Source organism: Rousettus aegyptiacus, unplaced genomic scaffold (assembly GCF_014176215.1).
Source record: "Rousettus aegyptiacus isolate mRouAeg1 unplaced genomic scaffold, mRouAeg1.p scaffold_m13_p_10, whole genome shotgun sequence".
Taxonomy (NCBI): Eukaryota; Metazoa; Chordata; class Mammalia; order Chiroptera; family Pteropodidae; genus Rousettus; species Rousettus aegyptiacus.
The window spans coordinates 58,496,358-58,518,067 of NW_023416285.1; the positions used below are offsets into that span (position 1 = coordinate 58,496,358).

Here is a 21,710-nt window from a genome sequence, read left to right on the forward strand (position 1 = left end):
TTCCTCTTTACTCTTGATATTAAGGACAGTCTTCTGATAGAAAAGAATCACTAAAGTAAGTTGCTTTTTTTACTATCATTCACTTTTATACCTCACACACTATTTGAAACCAATATAATTAATGTCACTGAAACTAACTTTAGTTCCAAAAATGGAGAGTTATAATTCAAGTGAGGGCTCAGTAACAGGAACTACAACAGAGTAGAATATGAAGTTTGATGATTAATGATTTGTAGTGTATAAAGTTACAGATAAACTCTATGGGTTTGCTAGTTTGAAAGGAGAGATATGTCTGAGTAACCAGCCAATTATCCCTCATTTGATTCACCTGGTGAAAGAAGTCAATTCTTTTTCATGCTTTTCATGGACACTCAGGGTTGGCAGTGACCTAAAAGGTCATTCTTCCTGTTGCCATCCTAACAAGTACAATTTGCCTGGGAGTTACTACCACACGGTTCCTATAATCCCCACTTAAATTTAGACATTTCAATTACACTTTTGAAAGGTGGCACTCACTGTGTTGAAAAAACCAGCTTGTTGCCAATGTCTCAATATTTTACCTGAAAACTTATGCAGAAGCTGTCTCCTTCTGTCTTTCATGTGCAAAGTTACTTTTTTTGTTTTTCTAGAGCTGCACTGCATTTCACTTGTCTTTGGTAAAGTCTATTCTGTTTGTTTCTGTTTGTTTCCTCAATTTACTAAGGTCACTTTGAATTCAGATACTATTTTCCAAGATTCTGTCCATCCTGTCTACTCCTCTTCCCTCCAACTAACTTCTGATTTATAAACTTCCCTTCTAATAGCTGTGAAATTGCTGTAGACTTCCAAGAAGATCAGTGTTTACAGACCATCTGTTACTGTTTTTCAGCTGAAAAGTTAAGCTTACTGGTTAGTCAGTTTGAAGACACAAATAAGCTGATGTTGGGGGTGGAGAGAAAGAAAGTTACAATATTACATATGTGAAAAGACTATTTATATGCTAATTTCATTGGAATGAAACTTCAGGAAAATAGGGAGTATTTAAGAGTTTTTTTTCCATTGCTCTGTACCAAGTTCTAGAATAGTTTGTTCCTAGAGGTCAAAAAATATTTGCTTAATTAATGAAAAACTTGTATGAACTCTATAGCATCTTGAAATAAAACTAAAAAAGTCATTTTATCAAATATAAGTAGTTTTATAATATAAGTTAATTTTTAAGAGTGCCAATTGCCAGTTCTTACTGTGATTTCTTTGTTTCCTTCTGATATTATACTAGGTACTAAATATTGAAACTGTTAGAGTAGAAATAAACACTCATATAATTATTTGCTACCTCAATACTAACATAATAAATCGTGGAAAAAACCCTAGCACAACTTGCCGTGACTCAAAATGAAGAGCTCAAAGTGGGTATGTAAAAATAGTTGTTTCTTAATTATCTGACTCACTAAATTCTAACTATCGTCTAGTCATACCTGCTTATTAGGTCTTTAATAAAACCATGGAAAAGGAATTAACATTGAATTTAATTATATGTGAATCATCAACGAAGATAGAGAAAGTCAATCACAAATCTTTATTTCTGCTAAAGCTGTAATACAAAGCAAATTGAATTTTCATATTCCATATGCAAAACTTAGGAAAGTTTTTCTGACAATTATTTGAAAGTCGGACCCTAAGGTGACTAGAAAAGGTTAAGTGTAAAATCATAGTCATTTTAAAAAAAAGTCTTTTTATATTTTACTTTTTTTATACCTGAAGATACTTACATAAATGTTTTTGAATGAGTAATATTTCAATGGAATGTAATTATAAATGACTCTATTCTTTTCAAATGTATAGTTTTACCCCAAAACTGTTATATCTTTCTATATTAAAATAAAATGGGTGTTTTGACACTGGGAGCCCCTGAACGACAGCACTGTCTAGGCCAGTTCAGTGTAATCCATGTAATTGCTAACTAAAAAAAAAAAAAAAAAAAAAAACAAAACCTAAGGCAGATCAGTGTGCTTTGAAATTATAAAATAAAGAATAGATCTGCAGTAAGATGACAGTTGGATCCCACTTGACCTATATTATACCATTCAGAAACATAATTCAAACGTTTCTTCTTGACGGCAGGCTAACAAAAGTATACTGAAAAGCTTTTAAAATAACTTGAATTATCACTCCGCTCTGCCCCTCATACTTCAGTTTTTAAAAATATACTTGCATTCTTTGATATAATGCAAGTATATTCGCAAAGTTTTATAATTCAAAAACTTTGTGATCTAAATAAAGAGCCAAATGAACACAACCATTCTTTAATAGTCACCTACCAATACACCTCAATTTTAAAATAGTTATTATTTATAAATATATAGAATGGTAAATGTTCTGTTTATATCAATAAAAATTTTAACTAGAAAGTTAAAAAGGAAGTTCTTTCTTCCTTAATCTACATCATCCTCCATTCTATTCCTTCATGGTTCTCTCTCCCTTGATTTGACATATTTTTCTCTTATGAAATCATTTCCATTATATACATTGATTGATGTATTTAAATCAGACTTATAGATAAAGCAGAGTTACTACTAAGTGATGCCTCTACATGTGGCCCCTGGAGACTTCATTTTATGTCAGTAAATATAGTTTCACTAATGTATTTTCTATAGAATTAGAACATTAACCTTAGTGTAAGGCGAGGGATCTTTTACTGCGATATGGTATCTATGAATCTGTGAAGCCATTAAAATTGTATGTAAAGTGCTTTAGGCATATGTTTGTGTGTTTCATTGTGCCTGCCCTTCTTTCTAGTGAAAGGGCCCTGTAACATTTATTGCCTTTTCAGTGTTAAGAAAACTTGTAGAAAGGAAAAAAGTCATAAGTCTCCTTCTTTAGTGAGTAAACTATAATATAAACAAGAAAACTGGAAAAAGTGAATCAGAAGTACCCAAGATAGATCTTATGTACAAATATCATCTAATCAATTGAAATATAGCACCAAGAGAAAAGTTATAACTTAGAATTTAGAAGTGAATAAGGTTTTTAACATTATCTAATCAATCATCATCATTTAATATATACAAAATACAAATATGGAAATATATTTGTTTTCAAGGTCCCACATGACTTTCAGTTTAATTTAAACATATTTAAATCAAAGATTTTCTAACATTTTTTAGCACTCTTCCAGGAATGTTTCAACAAAATTCTCTTAGGAGCCTTGTAGGAGTACATTACTTTTTACTCATTTGCTTCTCTTTAATGTTGAATTATTTAATTTTCATATTCATGTATCGATTTATATAACATGACTAAATAAAAATAAAAATAGATGAGGCTTCTAGAACTGTGGAGAACTAATTCAATAGACCCTGTCTATTTTAAGTGTTTTGTTTCCTTTCTATTTTTTTTTTTTTGCATTTCTGTATAACAAAACAATATCAACACACATAACCTACAGAAAGACAGTGCAAGCAAAGATTAGTTCAATTTTAAACGGCTACTCTGTAAAATGGAGACAGCAATATAAATCAAGACTAAGTTGCTTATAATAATAAACAAAACTAACAGAATCTGTATGCTATTCTTAAAATTTATAGAAGTAACCTTAAAAAACACAGAAACCATAATTTTATGTTTTTTACTATTTGTAACCAAACAATTAATGAAATTACAAAGTCTCAGGGAAGAAATATTTCATTAAAAGCCAAGAGCCCTTTCATCATTTTTTTCTAAAGTCATAAATTGAAGAGCTGACATCTTGATTTATCACACTGTGTACTTTTAATAGCCAACAAGTTTGCTATTAAAATTTAATCAACCTGCCTATTAAATTTCTTTCAAATTGTTCCAAGATGCTTCAACTTCTTTTAATAGCTAATTCATTCATTGAGAATCTTTTAATATGGATTTCAATGACATGTTTTCTCCAAAGTATAGACTGGGTTATTGTTAATTCAGTAAAAGATGAAATATTCTGAATACAGTGATTTTGCCTCTATTTTAATATTGAAAATCAGAGCTTTTGAGGTGTGAACCCTAGAAATTATTCCCCTTGTTTTGCACTAATTGGCTTTATACATGTCTTCTTGTCCAGACACATGAGTTTTTCTACAATAGATATTTAGAAGTCAACTTACTGGGTCATGTGTTGTCCATAACTTACAAAATATCATCAAAATGCTGCCAAATGTGTTTGTACTAATTCGCGCTTCCAAGAGCAGTGTATATTTCTTAACTTCTAACTAGGACTTGGTATTAACAGATTGACATTTTTGCCAATTTGACAGAGTATGAATTTATATCTCATACTACTGCAATACATTCATTTCCCCAATTACCCAAGAGACAGGATAATCTTTCATATGTTTATTGGCCATAGGGTTTGCTATTCTGTGAATCACTTGTTATCTTTTACCCACATATAGGTTGAGTTTTTGAATATTATTTATTGATTTGTAGACATTCTTTATTCAATGTAAGTACTAGTAATTTGTTTGTTATATGTGTTATTCACACCTTCTCCCAATATCTCACCTGTTATGAGTACTGTTTAAATTTTCGAATAAGAATTTTAAATGCCTTTTTCTTTGTTTATGATTTTTGTTATTTTACTTTTAAGAATTCCTCCTTTAACTAAATCTAAAATATATTTTCTTCTAAAAGCTCTAAATTATTGTTTATATATATATATATTCTAATTTATATTGCCATGAAATGCAACACAATTGTGCTGCAGTTGAAGAAACTGATACCATTAGATATTCAGTGTTGTTTTTTACATAATTAGCAGAAAGCAAAGCTTTTTAGAGATTTTAGGTTTTTGACTGCTGAAGCCAAGAATGGTAGAATTGTAATTCAGAATTCTTAGTGAATTCTTGCTTCACAGTAGAGGAAGTGGTTGGTCTGCAGTGAAAATAATGAACCTATAATACTCAGTCATTCATCTCTATATCTTTGTCATGAACTGTTAACTTGGATTTTGAATATGTGGTATAGTACTCAAAACAAAAAATACTAAACCTAAAGATAACAGGCCAAGTTTGCTTATCCATAGGCAATATAGTAGTCACAGTTATTTTTAGTAAAAATGTAGAAAGTGGAATATATTTAACCCCCCAATTACGTTTGTAAATCATACATTGCTTGTGCATTTTTGCTGGAAAAAACAATGCTCAGAACAAAGGAAAGTATAATAACCATTTAATACAAAATAATTCACTAATATAAAGAAATTATGTCTTTTCATGTAATTCTCAGCCCTATTTTGGCATACTTTCTTATATTACACAAATTACATGAGCTTACATGCAGAGGCCAATCTTGGCTAAAACCTGAATTTTAAAATTGGCACCTGTATTTGAAAAAAGTATGTCTGGCCAAAGTAGATTTTGATTAAATCAAGGTATCTGAATAGAAATATTCTTGACAATATTTTTCAGAGAAGGCTTATTTTACCATGTAGTAATCAAAATCAGCTCTGTTCTGTTTACACTGAGGCTGTTTTAGGAAATTTATATTGTTTCTATTTTTCTACATCAAAATTAACTGTCTTCCTTCAATCTGTATATCCTCTCAAATCTTTCCTAATTCACCAGTGATTTTCTGGTGTTGTAAATTACTTTCAATAAATGTTATAGGTAACTTGTCTTAGTTTTTAAAGCACCAGTATCCCTTATAATGATAAATTATGAAGAAAGCCTATTATAAATATCATAGGAGAACTTATCACATAAACACTTATTTTAAATAGCATACAGTATATAAGGTTGAGCTGTATAAAGTGAAAGTATTTGTATGCAATTCAACAGGAGCTATTTTAATTGGATACTACATAATTATTGATATTGAGAATTTAGGTATCTTTTTTTGCTATGTATAGATTCCCTGTTTTACATTTTAATTTTTCATGCAATTGAATTAATTTCTATTCATTTTTAAAACATCAGATATAAGTTAAATAATCTATTTCTTAAAATAATTTGAAAAGTGATAACTCAGTTAACTTTGGATATTGTAGACTACATGTATATTATCACAACCTTTATGTCTATAATAGAGTAAGAACATTTTTTCAAATGAGACAGTCAGGTATTGTTTATTTTAAAATTTTGAATTATAAGACATTTCATAGCTTTCGTTAAAACAAGAACTGGCACATAAAAGTAATGAGAAGTTTAATTTTAATATTATCACTATCTGTTAGAAGTCAGCTCAAGTAGATTTTCTACTTATTCGAGAAATTATTATGTTGTCCTGACAGAGGACAGTTTCAAGAAATATCAAGTTTAGTACAAAGATCTGGGAAAAGTTTTATCTTTGGTTCTATTACTAAATGTTATAGATGGAAGTTATTTACCTGATTTTTTAACAGAATTTTGCCCTAAAATGTTCATCCTTTCACTGAAATTTAAGAAATTAAAAATTAAAGATAAAAGGATTCTACCAATAAAATACTTTGAGAGCTTCCAGGAAAGAATGATTATAAAATTCTTCTTGTAACCTTCGTCCTACAACTGGACAATGATGTCTGGTAATTCAGCATATTCCATATTAAATAGTTTTGTAAAAGTAATATGTATCAGACAATCAATCTCCCCATATAGCCACAGTATTAAAGCTTTTCTTTCCTTAAATGAATAGGATAAGACCACACTACAGAACTGTACTTAGAAAAAATTAAATGGAAGAAAGTGAATTGTACAGGAAGGAAATTAAGAAGTAAAGATATGGATAATTGTGTTGTTAGGAATATCTTATTTCCATGTGAGATGACAAAAATCATTTGAAATGTGTCCTTGGAAAATATCTTTATTCTATTCTTCAACAAGCTTCATGAAAAACTGTCTTCAGAAAATAATGAAAATTTTTTGTTATCATGAGTAGGGCTTTATGGTTAGAAAACCATGTTTGGAATCTAGAATTTGCCCTTTACTAGCTATATGATCTTGGAAAGTTTCCAAGAAACCCAGATTCGTGATGGATATTAAGATAATGGATAATGAATAATTAAGTATGTACAATAGATAAATGATAGCTATACACACTAAGGGAGAAATCTCAAATTTATCAAGAATTATAAAGACATATTGCATTCTATTACAGAAGAGAATACCAGCAATTTCTGAAGATAAGTTAAAGTTTTTACATTAAGTTCTAAAAAAGAATATTTTTGGAAAATTATAACCTCAACAACTTATATGAAACAATGGTATATTTTAAAACTAAGTGGAAATGTTCTATAGCACTATATTTAGAAGTTACCAAGGTATTTCACTGATGCTCGTTTGATTTACAATAAAGAGGTAAGAGATACTGCTAACTATATATAAGGCAATAAGATAATAAACCAGAAGAAATTTTCTTCATATAGATAAAAAACTTTCTTTATGAAGGAATCTATGAAAGCTATAAAATAGTAGTAATAACAATAATATAAAACACTTTTACTATTGTGTAATTGGCTGTGGGAGACTGGATAATTTGAAGGATTCATATCAAAGAGTCAAAGTTAAAAACAAAACATAAGAAGGGCTCATGGGGGAAGCATTTTAAAAGTTTTTCTTTTTTAGTTCCTGTTAACAGTTTATAGCAAAAATACTTGCCTCCGATTGCATAGAAATTGATATTTAATATATTTCTTTTTTCAATGGTGAGTTTACTCTGAAAATTATTCAGTTTCTTTGAATTAGAAATCAGGATATTAATAGCATTGTTTAATTATTTACTTGACAAAACATTTCACTTAAAATCTGTACCTATTTTGCTTTTGTGCTATTAAACTGATTTTCCTAACACAGATTTCCTTATTTTATTGTATATTTTCTGATTATGTCTTTACTGACAACATGTACAAAGGAAAGAAATTAACATAGCACTGTTGCCACACTTTTAAATAAAGAGTATAAAGATAAATATACTAGATATAAATATAATAGCAAATTTCAAATAAAAAGTTTTTCTATGCCAAAGGATACTTACTATGTTTGTACTCATATTATCATTAATGCTTGTTCATAACAAAAAGTAATTTATTATAAGGCCATTCTGATTTGTTAGCTCTGCAAGTACTCTTAGGCACATCATTAACTGTTTTTACAAATTTCACAAATAGCATTTGGTTAATATTTACGAAGAATGATTTCATAACATTTCAAAATAGCAAGGATTTTGGGCAATATGACATATTTCATGCATATAAGCCAAATTATATTTACTGACAATAAAGTGCAGTGAACGACTATGAGTATTTCATCCTAGTTGCTTTAATTTACAAAAATCATTAATCATAGTGAAACACCACTTATACTTTTTCATTTGCATTTTTTTAACCATAAAAAATGTTTAGTAGCTCGAATATTAATGAGGTGGCAGGTGATTTATTGTGAAATTTCTTCTGCCTCAGTGACCAACCTCTTCAAAAAGACAATACAGGCTCTGAGAAGACGTGAACTTGAAATGGCAATGAGTCATGTCCCTGCTCTGCTACACAACTGGTTACTTAGCAGGGCTGTCTGAATTGAACCAGTGTTCTTTAAGTTTGTGAATGGTGTAATAGCGCTTGATGGAAAGAGAAGACATTATTTGCTTATATCATTATCAAAGGTGGGGAGAAAAAATATTTTACCTTTATTTTTTTCCATGCTAAAACAGGTTACAGATTAAAAGTGGCAAGTACAACTAAGGCAGAAATAAATATAATGTCTGATTTAGAAGAAACAATTCAGTTTTATTAGTTAATTAATTTATTTTTGTTAGTCTCAAGGGTAGAACCATCTTAGGTAAATTATTATTATTACTTGGCATTTAGGTAACACCTTATTCCTACCACTTTATTACTATAAAATAAAAAAAAGGAAAACTTTAGTATTGAATGATAATTTTAATATCTGATTACTTGAGAGCACTGGCAAGAAACAATTTTCATTTGTATAAAACATAAGTGAATTTCTGAATTAAATAATAATAATAATAATAATAATAATAATAGTACTTATTATGTTCCAGGCACTATTGCAAGCACAAAACATATATTAATTCACTTAATACTCTCAAGGTCTCCTTGATATGGGTTTTCTTTAGATGTCTATTGTACAGAAACTGAGACATTAAGCAATTTACTATATAACACTTTGGTTAAATGGATTCTTAAAACCACTATACAAAACTGCAATGAGGAAGTCAACTACTCGCAAATGTCTATTTGATGTCCTCTTTCCCCTCTGTATTAAAAATGCTCTTAACAGGTGGGGTCAACTCTCAGCAGTGCTACTGAAAGCCAAAATTCACCCTTAACGTTTATGAAAAAATTGCCATGGGACATCATAATTTTACTGATTACATACGTTTATTGAGAATGTATGTATAGGTTAATACAACTCTGAATGCCAGAGGGAGAATCCACCAACATTGATAAGTGCCACATGTCTACAGATTAGTCTTCTGCCACATAACACTTAATTTTTGCTTAAATAAATATGGCATTAGTGGTCATATTACTTCTGGGGTGGTTTGAAATCTAGCGCTGCCCCAGAAGCATGGGGGAGGACAGAGGTATTGTGTGTTGTCTCTCGGTTCTTCCCTGACAATGCAGCAAAGAAGTAGAGGTCAGCAAGATTTAGAAAAAGTAAGATTTATTGAAAGTACATTTTACAAGAAGACAGGCCATGCTAAGGAAGGCTGCAATGCTCTGGAATTTGGGAGGTGGAGATAAGACAGAGTACGCCCCAAGGGAGGAGCGGGTTTTCAGCAAGGAGAGCTGTAACAATGAAGAAGTAGAAAGGTCTGTTAATATTTGAATTGTGACAGGAGGTCTTAGATGATCTATTTGTGAGGTCACCTTGACTGACAGTTGGCTGCTATACAACACTTTGCCTACTATGCAAGTGATTACCCAGAATTCAGTCTGTTGTAATTAGATTCATGAACTTCCAGGCCTAAACATGGTATTATAATGAAGCTTAAACTGTGGGGAAATTAGGGTAGTACTTTCTGTGCAGGCATCTGTAGCCAGATTAGGTCAGCTAAGATTATGACCCTCCTTTTCTTTTTCTCTGGGAATGCAGGAGGGATTCTCTAACTACCAATAGTTCTTTGGGTCATCTCTATTCCTATTACTTTGTTCTCCTTGTTGCTCAAGTCTGACTAGTTACCTAACAGTCAGATCTCCATGTATAAAAATCTGAATTGCATTGTGTGGGAGGTTTATGAGATGGTGAATGGGAGGTAGGGGTAAACAGAAACCCATGAAGCTAGCCAAGCCACTGTTCCAAAAGAAGAAATGCCCTTTTGCTAATTCTGCCACTCAAATGGGGCGCATTTTTGCAATAACTCCACAGTTAAGGTGGGGGTGGGGGGAGGGAGGCACCTTTCTGTAATTCACACAACCATACCATATTGGTAGCAATGATTTAGCAAAACTTGATTTTAAATTGAAATTCATGAGGTCAATTCAATCAATTAAGTAAAAAGACAAGGGTAATGCAATTTTGTTACTCATAATGAAATAAAACCTAATACAATCCAATTTTAGAAATTACCCCATTTTTTATAGACTTACTAAAAGTGCAAATATTTAACAATTAATTGAATTACCAGATAAATTTCTCAGCAAATGTTCATTTTTGGATCAAAATCAAGTTTTTAAGACACCATTAATCTAAATTGCTTAAGATGAGATTTTGCTAGCAGAGATTGTGGATAGAAAATACAGGTGGGAAAGATTACCTACAAATTATTTCTATCACTACCAGGAAGTTGGGGATGCTAGAAATTTGAATTAGATTTCCAATAGACTTGGGAGGAGCTCGAGGTTTGAGGACTGACTTCAAGATATGTGAAAATAATAAATATTTAAATGAACAAATGAATAAATTCATCTGTGGGGTATGTGAAAACTTAAGTTTGCATTTGGGTTAACCTTCCTTGAAAATCTTGGTAATCAAGTATTACCTCAGGGTTCTCTAAAAGCTCTTTTTTACCTGTGTTTTACATGTCATGTTGCATGTGTGAAATAACTTGATAATAGACTTGGGGTATTGGCCTCAAGGAATTCTGGATTTATATTAGTGTGTAGCATTGTAGCAAACATATTAGTGGTAGAAAAATATTTTGAAAGGTATAGGAAACATCTGGGAAACATCTTCATAAATATACATGTTCAAAGGACAAGTGTAATGAAATGTTTTAAAGAGATGAGGTGACTAAATAACAAAATCCCAAAGAGAATATATAAAAATGATTAGATAAATTATAAATAATAAATATTCCAAGGTCTCACAAGATTTCAAGGAGTAAAATCTCAATAGTAATCAAGTTTACTATATTGGGAAATCTAGACAGCTTATCTGATATATATAGTATGTAATAAGTAGGTGCAAGAACATATTATTAGAGATGGCTTGAAAAAATAAAAACCATTGAGAAGTTCTACATGGCATGGTAGATGCTTTTTTCTTAATAGATCCCAAAGGTCATAATGATGGATTCCTATTTGGGAGAATAGATGATAAGACATACAGAATTTTAAAATAATTATTAGGTGATATGAATAGGAAACTAAACCTAACGTGAAAAAAATTTTTTTTTTGACAATTTCTTGTAGTGTTCAAGAGTCAGACTATTCTAAAGATAAATATAAGATATCTACTATATCTAACTTAGAAAGCAAGGAAAATAGAGTTTGAGTTAAAAAAAAGTTGCTAGCTATAAGAACCTAACAGTGAATGGGAAATCAGAATATATGAAGATGTAAAGATTCAGTGCCTAAAATTTTTATTTTAATAACAGAATATAATCTTTTAAATAAACAGAGGTGAATAATCATGTAGCTGAGGTGACTGAAGTGTTTATCTGGAAAGGTGAATCTTGGATGTCACCTACCTAAATATGATACACACGCCTGAATGCAGGGAAGATAGGATCCTGGGAAATAAGACAAGAGTAAAGAAGAAGGTTAAAGCCCATGTTCAGAGATATAATATGAAGAAATAAAAGTATTTCACTCATCAAAGATAAAAAATAATGAGATGAGAATAAAATGAGGAGTTTCTGACTTAAGGGACTAGAAAATTAATATAGGGAATCAAGAAGATCACTATGATGTCTACCACTATTAGAATCAATGAATGAAAGGAAGTATATATATCCTGAAGGAAAAGATCACTGCCTGGACACACTTCAAATCGTAAATTCAATTTAACTTACTCCAAAAGTCATCATTAAAGTAACTTACTGAATGTCACAAGACATTTTATACTTTCTTCAATTACTTCAAGAAATATCTTTTAAAATTAAAGATTTAAAAAATAAACTTAAACATATGATCGGCCAATATAAATTTTTTTCTTTAAATATAATTCAGATTGATGCAGTCATCTACATATTCCATAGTCCAAGTTAATGAAAATTTTGAGAAGAAACTACAAAGGGCTCAGCAATATTATGTAATGTGATCAACCTTCAAATCAAGTTTTTTTTTTTTTTCCTAAAGTTATGTACCTTACCATCCTTACATAAATTTGGATGATAATTCTAGACAAAATAATAATTTTATGTTTTTATCCATCTTCACAGTAGGCAAATAAATAATGCGTCATTAAAATCATATTATTTCATCTTTTGTTTAAATAATTATTCTATGGTTTCTGTGATCATTAGATGCAAGATGCTTCTAACAATAAATTCTGTTAATAAGAATAATTCTCTTTGTAGGAGTATACTGTAATTTTCTATGTATGGGATTGTTTTAAAGAATAAAAAAAATCTGTCACTATGGAAGCAAATTAGTTCCTAAGCTTTAGAGGCTTTTCTAAGTAATTTGTTCTCAATAACTTGCAAAGTTTGTCAAAAAGTTAGAGAATTCATATTTAAATAAATTTTTACAAATAAATCATTAAAATAAAATTTAAAGAGAGAATACTTGAGAGATGTTATGTAAATCAATAAACCCTAGCAAATAAAAAGACTAATAATGAAACAAAATACAAGAATGTAATTGTTTTATTGTAATGTATTTTCTTCATATTTGGAAGAATATTTGCACTCACTGTTCTTATATAAGCAAAAGTGATATAGAAAATTTAATATCATCACTAGGTGATTGTTACTATATCACTGCCCCAAATCACATATGAAAGTCAGTTAAGATTATATATAACATGGATCCTTACATAAAATTCAAGTTGTAGACTACATGTCCTAACTTCCTTTATATAAACAAGATGCAATTTGAATAAAAGTAATTAAGAACACCAGCATCTGACTCTTTCCTAATCTTAGCCATAATTGTTAAGTTGTTTCTAAGTATCATTTAATGTAAAAAGAACTGACAGAAACATGATTAGAACAAGCTAATAATCTTAGTACGTGTGTAAGAAAAAAATAATAATGTTGATCATAAAAATGACTTCTGGATGTATGTTTCAAAATTGTCTCTTAGGACAGCCTGATTGAAATAAACTCACAAAAATCCACCTTCTCAGATAACACTATACTGTACTCTAAATATTTTCCAGCATTGACTAGTGTACTGTAACTCTCCACAGATATTGCATATACTCATTTTTATTGTAATTTAATTCTAGTCACATACACACCCACACATATACTATGAGAGAGCGAGGGTAGATGGGAGTAGGGGTGAGAGAGAAAGAAAATTAAAAAAAAAAAAAATCAACCATAAACAAAACAGTAGATTAGGGGAACTTCATTAAAAAAAACTAAGTCATGACCTAGGAATATTTTAATCCGAAGCACATACACATTCACAAATCATTGTGTGTGTGTGTGTGTGTGTGTGTGTGTAGCATTTTTCTCCTATATCTTTAAATATCTAGCATTATCTGGATAAATGTCTTTCTGATATCAAGATTAGATGCGATTTTCCCCCAAATACACAAGTCGCCTTCAGTGTGTATTAGAAAGTATATATTTACTTCCACAAAAACTATGAAATTGCTCTATGCCTAGGACAATGTGCAACTCTATGATGCTTAGCAGACTATACAGCCACACAATTGCCCATTCTCATTGCTTCCAATGAGGCCTAACATCTCACCAGTTTATAGCAGTGGCAGATGACTAGAAAAAGAAAGTTCTCATTTACTAACTTCCTTTTAGAAAAGATTTCCTGAAAATTCAAGATTAAAAAAAGGGTTTATGAATAATGGAACATACTGCTACACTCAACCAGGTTTTATATCCTTGAAATATTTCTATCATATGGAATAAGGTTCGGAAATCTCAAATAAAGCAATGCATTTAAGAATGTCTTAAAGCAATCACAAAAGTAATGAATATAAAAAAATCATTTCTAATTACCTCTGTTGAGTGACGCTGAACTGTTTATATCTCCAGTAATGAAGGAGGATTCTGACTGCTTTCGGACCGTGTCATTCCACATTCTACGAATTCGGCTCTAGATAGGAAATAAAGAAAAGGAAACTAATTCACCAAGCAGTGAATTTTCACAAAACAATCCTTATTTTTCTTTCTTAATTATATGAGGACTGTGTTTCTGGCATCTGGCAAATATACAGTGTCTACATGCATGCAATATAGTAGCATGAAACATCAGAAACAAAATGATAATTAGTTCTCATTAAGTATATCTTTATATACTTAATGTAAATGCCTATACCCAAAACAATAATAATTATAAAAAAGAGTAGATGTAACATACTATCCCAATTTAAACTTGTTGAAGATATATATAGAAGTGTATGCTAGACAGTTGGAATGTAATAATTTTAGTTTTCAAGGTAAAAGAAATGATTTTCGTTGTAACTTTAATGGGAAAGAGATATTTTACATGCATTAGATTATCAGTTTTATTAACAAAATATTTAGTTCAAGATGCAGAACCTTGCAAGAAAGCTTTTGGTAAGAAAAGAACATAATTTTATAGATTACATCCAATCTTGATTTTCCTTTCTTTTGAAGGAGAAAAAGGAAGTTGATTCACCCTTATTTATCATTTCATAATAGGAAGTTTTATAAATAACTGAAAATTCTTATATCATATATATTCTCAATATTTTAAGTGTGGGATAATTCAAGAAAGCAATGTAATATTTATCCATTTGTGAAGAGATTTTTTTTTTTTTTTTGATTTATGCTGTTTTGCTATTGTATTGAGTTAGGGATCAAAAGAGTATTGACAATCTTGTGAGGAGGAAACACAATATTTCCAGAAACTTTTCCCAGGATAAAATAGTTATAAGAACTAATGGTGTAACGAAGCTCATAAATAGGTTACGTTCCAAATATATTGGAACTTTATGAATAATAGAAGTGCCTAAATTTAAAATTGGTTTTAGGACCCTTGGGACATGTTTATCCTTCAGAAATGTTGTCTATATAACAGTATAGTTTATACAGGTCAGCAAACACACAGACACAGTAAAACTAATAAATAAAAGCAGAATAAGAACACTGGTACAGGATTATAGGTCCTTAGAACTTAAGAATGTCTGTATTGAAAAAATACTTCAAAGCTTCAGATTGAAATACTGGTAACAAATCTCTCACATATGTTTTTATTAATTCGTTAATTAAAATATTAATTTTCTATACTATATGCCGAATGCTAACTGGGGAAATATAAAAGGGAAAGGCAAACACAGGATGTCTTTGCTTCATGGAGCTGCTATACTAGTAAGTGAGAAATCAATCAAATCATAAAAATAAATGCAAAAGCATAATAATGTGCACACAAATCTCCATAGAAGCATTAGTTATTATAACGCAAAACTGCAAACAACTCAAATGACTATCAATGGTAGAATGGATGAATAAATCACAGAATGATAAACAACAGCGAATAAAAAAGCAACACAGTCCTCTGCAGCAACACAGATGTCCAAAGAAAGAAAACAACAACAAAAACCCCAATATGTTCTGGATGATTTCATGTGAATGTGTCAAACACATACAAAACAAAATGTAATGTTAAAAGTTCAGATAGTGGTTAAGTTTGGAGGTGAATATTTAAAAAAAGTTCAAAGGGTGTCTGAGGTACTCACAATATTCTATTATTTGACCTGAGAAGAGGTGATAACTCACTATGTCATGCACTTAAATTTTATGCATTTTCGTGAATGTTTGTTACACTACATAACTAAAATACAGTTTAGAAACTGCACTTAAGGGGATAAGTCTTTGTCTAGAAACTGAGAACACTGCACTGAAGTGACATCTTAAATGAGAGTTGATGGAATTGTCATCTTGTTAGGTGACATTTATATGACCTGCTCTCATTATCTCACCTTCTATTAGTGTCTTCTACCTGGGCTAGCCACACCTGTTCCCTTGCTTTTCCTTAATATAGCAAGCACGCCTCTGCCTTAGAGCTTGGTGTACTTGTTTCCTCTGCCTGGAATGCTCCTTCCTCAGATATAGGTATGAGTAACTGCTTCATCAATTTTAAGGTTTTTCTTGTATATTTTCTCTTTAAAGAGACCTAACATGACCATCATATTTAGAATTGTATTCCTTGCCCCTAACTCTACTATTACCTCCCATAGATATTACCATTTCCTACAATACTGCATATTATAATAATGTATTTATTTTTTATACTTAATGTTCAATATGTAATGTCTAATATGTGCATTATATTTGAAGGTCAGCAAAAACAGAATGTTTGTCTTTTTTGTTCACTGATGTATCACTCACCTGAAATAATGTCTGGTACATGGTAAATATTATACTTACGTATATATAATATATTATATATGTGTATTAATTATTTCTGTGTTCTAGGTTCTATACCATGTATTTTTCATGTATTCAGTCACTGAAACCTCACAAGAACTCCCTGAGGTAGGTACTCTTTTATTCATTAGAAAACTGAGGTTCAAAGATTAATTAACATGATCAATGTTACAGACCTAAGTGGCTTAACCAGAATTTGAATTGTCATTTGGCTCCTGATCTAAGAGGTTAACAACTCACTCTACTGTATCAAAGAATAGTTGAATAGGAAGAAGAAGAAAGGGAAAAAAATATATAGTATGTAGAATAGAGCTAACGCTTAAAACTTCATAGAACAAACCAGGATGAATCTTAGAATATGGGGGTAAAAAGAAGTCACAGAAGATTACATACAGCAAGATCCCATTTTAAAGAAAGATTTTTAAAAGCATACTAAACAACATCTTTTAGGAGGTGAAAAAACTACTAGAATAAGTCAAAGAACTGAAGAATAAAAGTTTGAAGGTTTATGCTGGTGGAGATGTGTAGGGATTAATTAGGGAGAGGTTGTAAGGGGAACACTGCACATTGTCCATGAAGTAGCCATATGATTTTTATTAGATGTGAATGCTATCTTGTCACTTCCTTTTCGAAATCATCCAGTTGGCTTCCTAAAGTAATCAAAATAAGGTCAAAACTCACATACTCTTACTAACACCTACGGATCTGTCTTTAGCCTTCTCCTTTGACTTATATTCTATTTACTCTCTCATCCACTTTACCCAATATCCTTTTATTCTGAAGTATGCAAGTTCCCCCTTACCTGAGTATTTTGCATTAGGTGAATTGTCACTTGGAATTTTGTTCCCCTGAACTTCCTTCCTGTCATTCAGATTCTTGGCATAAATATCATCTTTCAAAATAGTCTTTCTCCAGCACTTAATCTAAGTAGATGCCTGGACTTTCTGTATCACATCACCATACTTGGTTCTTTATCGGCTTTCATAATCTGATATTTTTTGTTGAATCATTGGTTTGTTACTAAATTTTCTGTATTGCACAACTAGAATTGAAGATTCAGATTTAAGGGAAATTATTTTTTATTTAACAATTGTATCTATAGAACATGGAAAACTGTTCGGCATTATATAGAAGAAAATATTTCTCGATAAAAAGTAAAAAATATGAAGATTGCTATTTTAGAAATTCTCTGATGTGAAAAAGCCATATATACTCTCAATATTTTACTTTAATATCAGTATTTTAGACTTTGCTTATGAAAGGTCACAGTTAACATGAAGTGCATTTATTATTTCTACCTAAACATACTGGATTTAAGTAACTATTATTTTTTTTTGAATTGGATTGTAATAGTTAATCAGAGATAGTATTACATTAAAAATAAGAAGACAGTTTGTTTTCCCCCAAAATTGGAATTGTGATGTTACAATTGTAAAAGTGAAGAAAAAATATGATACAACTTAAAATATGTATTGGAAATAATGAACCTAATAAATGGTAGTTGCTCCAATTTATTAAGCGCCCCTAATTTGTCTTAAGTATATTGTTCAGGATTATTCTATTAAGCTGCATTGTTGTTTAGGAGTATCACTAAACACTGTATACCTCTGTTATAATAAATGAATCTCCCAAATATTACTGTTCCATTAGGGGCAAATTTCAAAAAAATGACTATAGGATAATGGTTGTGAGCTCTGTTAGGTGAAAAGCATGCCAGAACTAATTAAGCTGGATAATATATAGAATCTCAACAATTTTAATTTAAAAGTTGTGGGAAAGACAATTACAAAAAAGGGAGGTGTACTTTTACTATGATGTGAGACTTCAGATTTCGAATTGACAAATTTAGTAGTCCTAAACTCAGAAATCTCAACCCACCCAGTTCATACATCTATTCCCCTAACTTGCAAATTTTCAACCTCAGGAAGGCATAGAATTAATAAAATAAATCAAATTCAAATGATTAATAATTATTTATTATACATAGGAGTAAGTTTTATTATCATAATCATTCATTATTAACTTAAGCAATAACATAATCTAATAGGTTTGAAAGTTAATATGTTGATTTTAAAATTTTTAGTTGGAAATATTAGATTGATATTAGACATGTAGTTTTATCTGTAAGATAAAAGAGAAACCATTAGTTTGAGAAAAGTGTTTGTTTATACATTATTCATTATCTTTGATTTATAAGAGTTGTGCAAGTGCTAGTTAGATGAATACAACTGTCTAATCTGACAATGGCTGTGTTTGAAAGAATCATGTATATTAAATTCGTAAATGATATTTAAGAGTTATAAGGATATTTAATTTTCTAAGCATATGAATGGAATTGTTCAGGGGAATTTAATGTTGAGTTTATAAGCCAAGTAAGCATTAATCAAAGAACAAATACAGTGATCTTTCTTACATTATATAAAATTATCAAATTTACCAAAAATAGATTTATAGATCGAGCTAAAAGATGTAAGAAAAAAACTAAGTTCTCGATTTATAACTTTATCAATTTAAATTCAAATCTTCAGCTGTTTTCCCACTGAATCATGCAATCTTAAAATCATTAGTTTGCTAGTCTGAACCCAAACGCACTCATGACCCACATAATCCTATGTCTTTTATTCGACTGGCTCATTTTAGCATCCTAAAGTTGCTAAAATTTCTATGTAATAATCTTTGGACTGACACTGTTGCCTGGGAAATATGGCTGACGGGTACCCCAAAGTTTAGAATTTCGCTGGTAAGGAACCATGCAGCTACTAGAACTAGTGCTGGTCTGGTGGGAGGGAGCACTTATACTAGTTCAAAAAATAATGCTGTTATGGTATCCTACACTGCCCTGACTTGTTCTTCAACTAATCGGCAGATGATATGGTATGAATTATAACTATTTTTACTAAGCAAACTATTTAATAAGTAAATATTTTCAGTATGTGATAAAGAATTATTACACTGGCTAAAAGAAGCAATTAACTCAAGAATCACATATATTAAATATTACTTTCTTAGAATTTTGAGTGAAGTGCCAAATTCCTTTCCTCACCTCTATATTCATTCACCTGAACCAATTTGAAATCATTTCACAAACTTAGACCCTACATTTCATGATTTTATTGCAATTTGGTTTCTTAAATTTCTTTCCTAATTATTCCTATTTGAAACATACTAAAGCAACAACAACAACAAATCTGAAATGTTAAACAGGATAGAAAAGAGATCTGATTAAGAAAGTAAAGAAAGCCATACCAAAATATAGGTAAAATATATTTCATTTTAATTAGCAAATATTGTTTACCTGTGAGCCTGTGGAGTAGCGTCCAGGAGTTCGAGAACCAGATGTTTTCCCTGAGCCAATGGAACTCTCTGTACTTTTGCCACTACAACAATGTGTTCTCAGGCATTTCCCGTACTCTTTGCGTACCTAGCCAATTAAATATTAAGTTTTGTTAGCAAGTAATTCATTTTAGCTGGGAACTATGGTATAAAACATATGAATTTTATTTTTAGATAATTCATGTAATTATTTCCTTGCCCTATAGATCTAAAAGAGCCTGTTCAGCATATTTTTACAATGTAAAATAATGGCATTCATACCATAAAGCTTGAAATTTTGTATGATTAGAGGCTTTTAACTTGCGTGTGCGCGCGCGCGCGCGCGCGCACACACACACCCACGCACACCTTCCAATCGAAGCTCCTAGTTCAAAGGAAAAAAAATGACTCTTCCAGACACTATTTTTGGTTTCATAAATTTGATATTAAATAGCCTATTGGTACAATTGTCTTTAGGTAGAAGTCTAGTGAGGAAGTTACAGAGAACAGAGGATAAAGAAAGAGAGGAACAAGGGAGGGAAAGAAAATATTTAGATCAAAAAAAAATAAATAGGCTGGGCTAAGCATTTCTTTCAAATTTATTTTTTGAAGTTTATTTCTCTTATAAAAGATCAAATTTGTGACCTCAGAATATAAAATTCAAAATTTATTTCCTTAAAATAGTTCTTTATTCAATAATCACGGAGAAATATGATTGCTTTTATAGCATCGCTGTAAATTCTTAATCCTTGTTATACTACAAAATCACAGGGGAAAAAGACATAAACATTTTTTAGTTGTGTTTTCAAGCAGGAAACTATATCAACAACTTTGGGGAAAACTTTTATCATGTTTAACATTTTTATTCCCACCTATTTAATCAAACAAAATATATAAAAAGAAAAAAAAGTAACTGTCCTAAATCGTACCTCCGCTACCAACATCAACATCAACATCAACAAAAATAATCCCCAACTATGTGTTTGTTACCTAAAAACATATTCTGGGACGTCTTACTGGTTATACGTTCACAAATTTATATTCATTATGAAATAACACTGAATATATCTTATTCTTAGCTTTTTATACACTTATTTCACATGAGCTCCTACTTGCCACAATTTCTGATAATGTAATATTCCGATGTAATTTTATTTAAAAAAAAGGTATAAATGTATGCTTTTTCTGAGGAATGTTATTTAGAATCGAAAGCAAAAAAAGGACTGTGAATGATACATTGAAATTAATATTCAAAACAAACATATCTTAATGTTATAAAAGTTCATTCTAATAAAGATATAGCAGAATTAGAGATAGAATATATTCAGATTTGTTTGAAGAATTCACATATATTGAAAGATTAGTATGTGATAGAAAAAATGATATAGAGTCAGGTGAATCAAAGCATGAAAATGAAGCGCCTGCTGCAAGTAGGTAGGGGGCCAAGAAAGCTTCTCAGAGAAGAGGACTTCTGGAAGAAGCTTCAAAAAATAGGTTGGAATTAGTCAGTTTAAAGAATAAAGTTGAAAAAAAGGATAGACAAGAGAATAAAAAGCATTCTAGGTAGTCAGGACAGTGAGGAAAACAGAGACATGATGTGCTAACTTTTGAGGACTTTCTTTGATCTGAAATGCCAAATTATATATTCTTTTCAAAATATTTTAAATTACATTGATCTTTTTTTATAACCAATCTCATCTATGGTACATTTATCAATAATT

The 21,710-nt window shown here is 30.4% G+C and overlaps 1 protein-coding gene across 27 annotated transcripts in view; it reads right to left on the reverse strand.

The window, feature by feature from the left end:
* Positions 1-21,710, reverse strand: part of ADGRL3 (adhesion G protein-coupled receptor L3) — a 713,052-nt gene that overhangs the window by 17,233 nt on the left and 674,109 nt on the right. For all 27 annotated transcript variants that reach the window (XM_036226761.1, XM_036226753.1, XM_036226746.1 and 24 more), the window contains 2 exons: positions 19,973-20,098; positions 14,284-14,380 (listed from right to left, as the gene is read on the reverse strand). In XM_036226761.1, the coding sequence (XP_036082654.1) occupies positions 14,284-14,380; positions 19,973-20,098 (223 nt within the window). The remainder of the gene's footprint in view (positions 1-14,283; positions 14,381-19,972; positions 20,099-21,710) is intronic.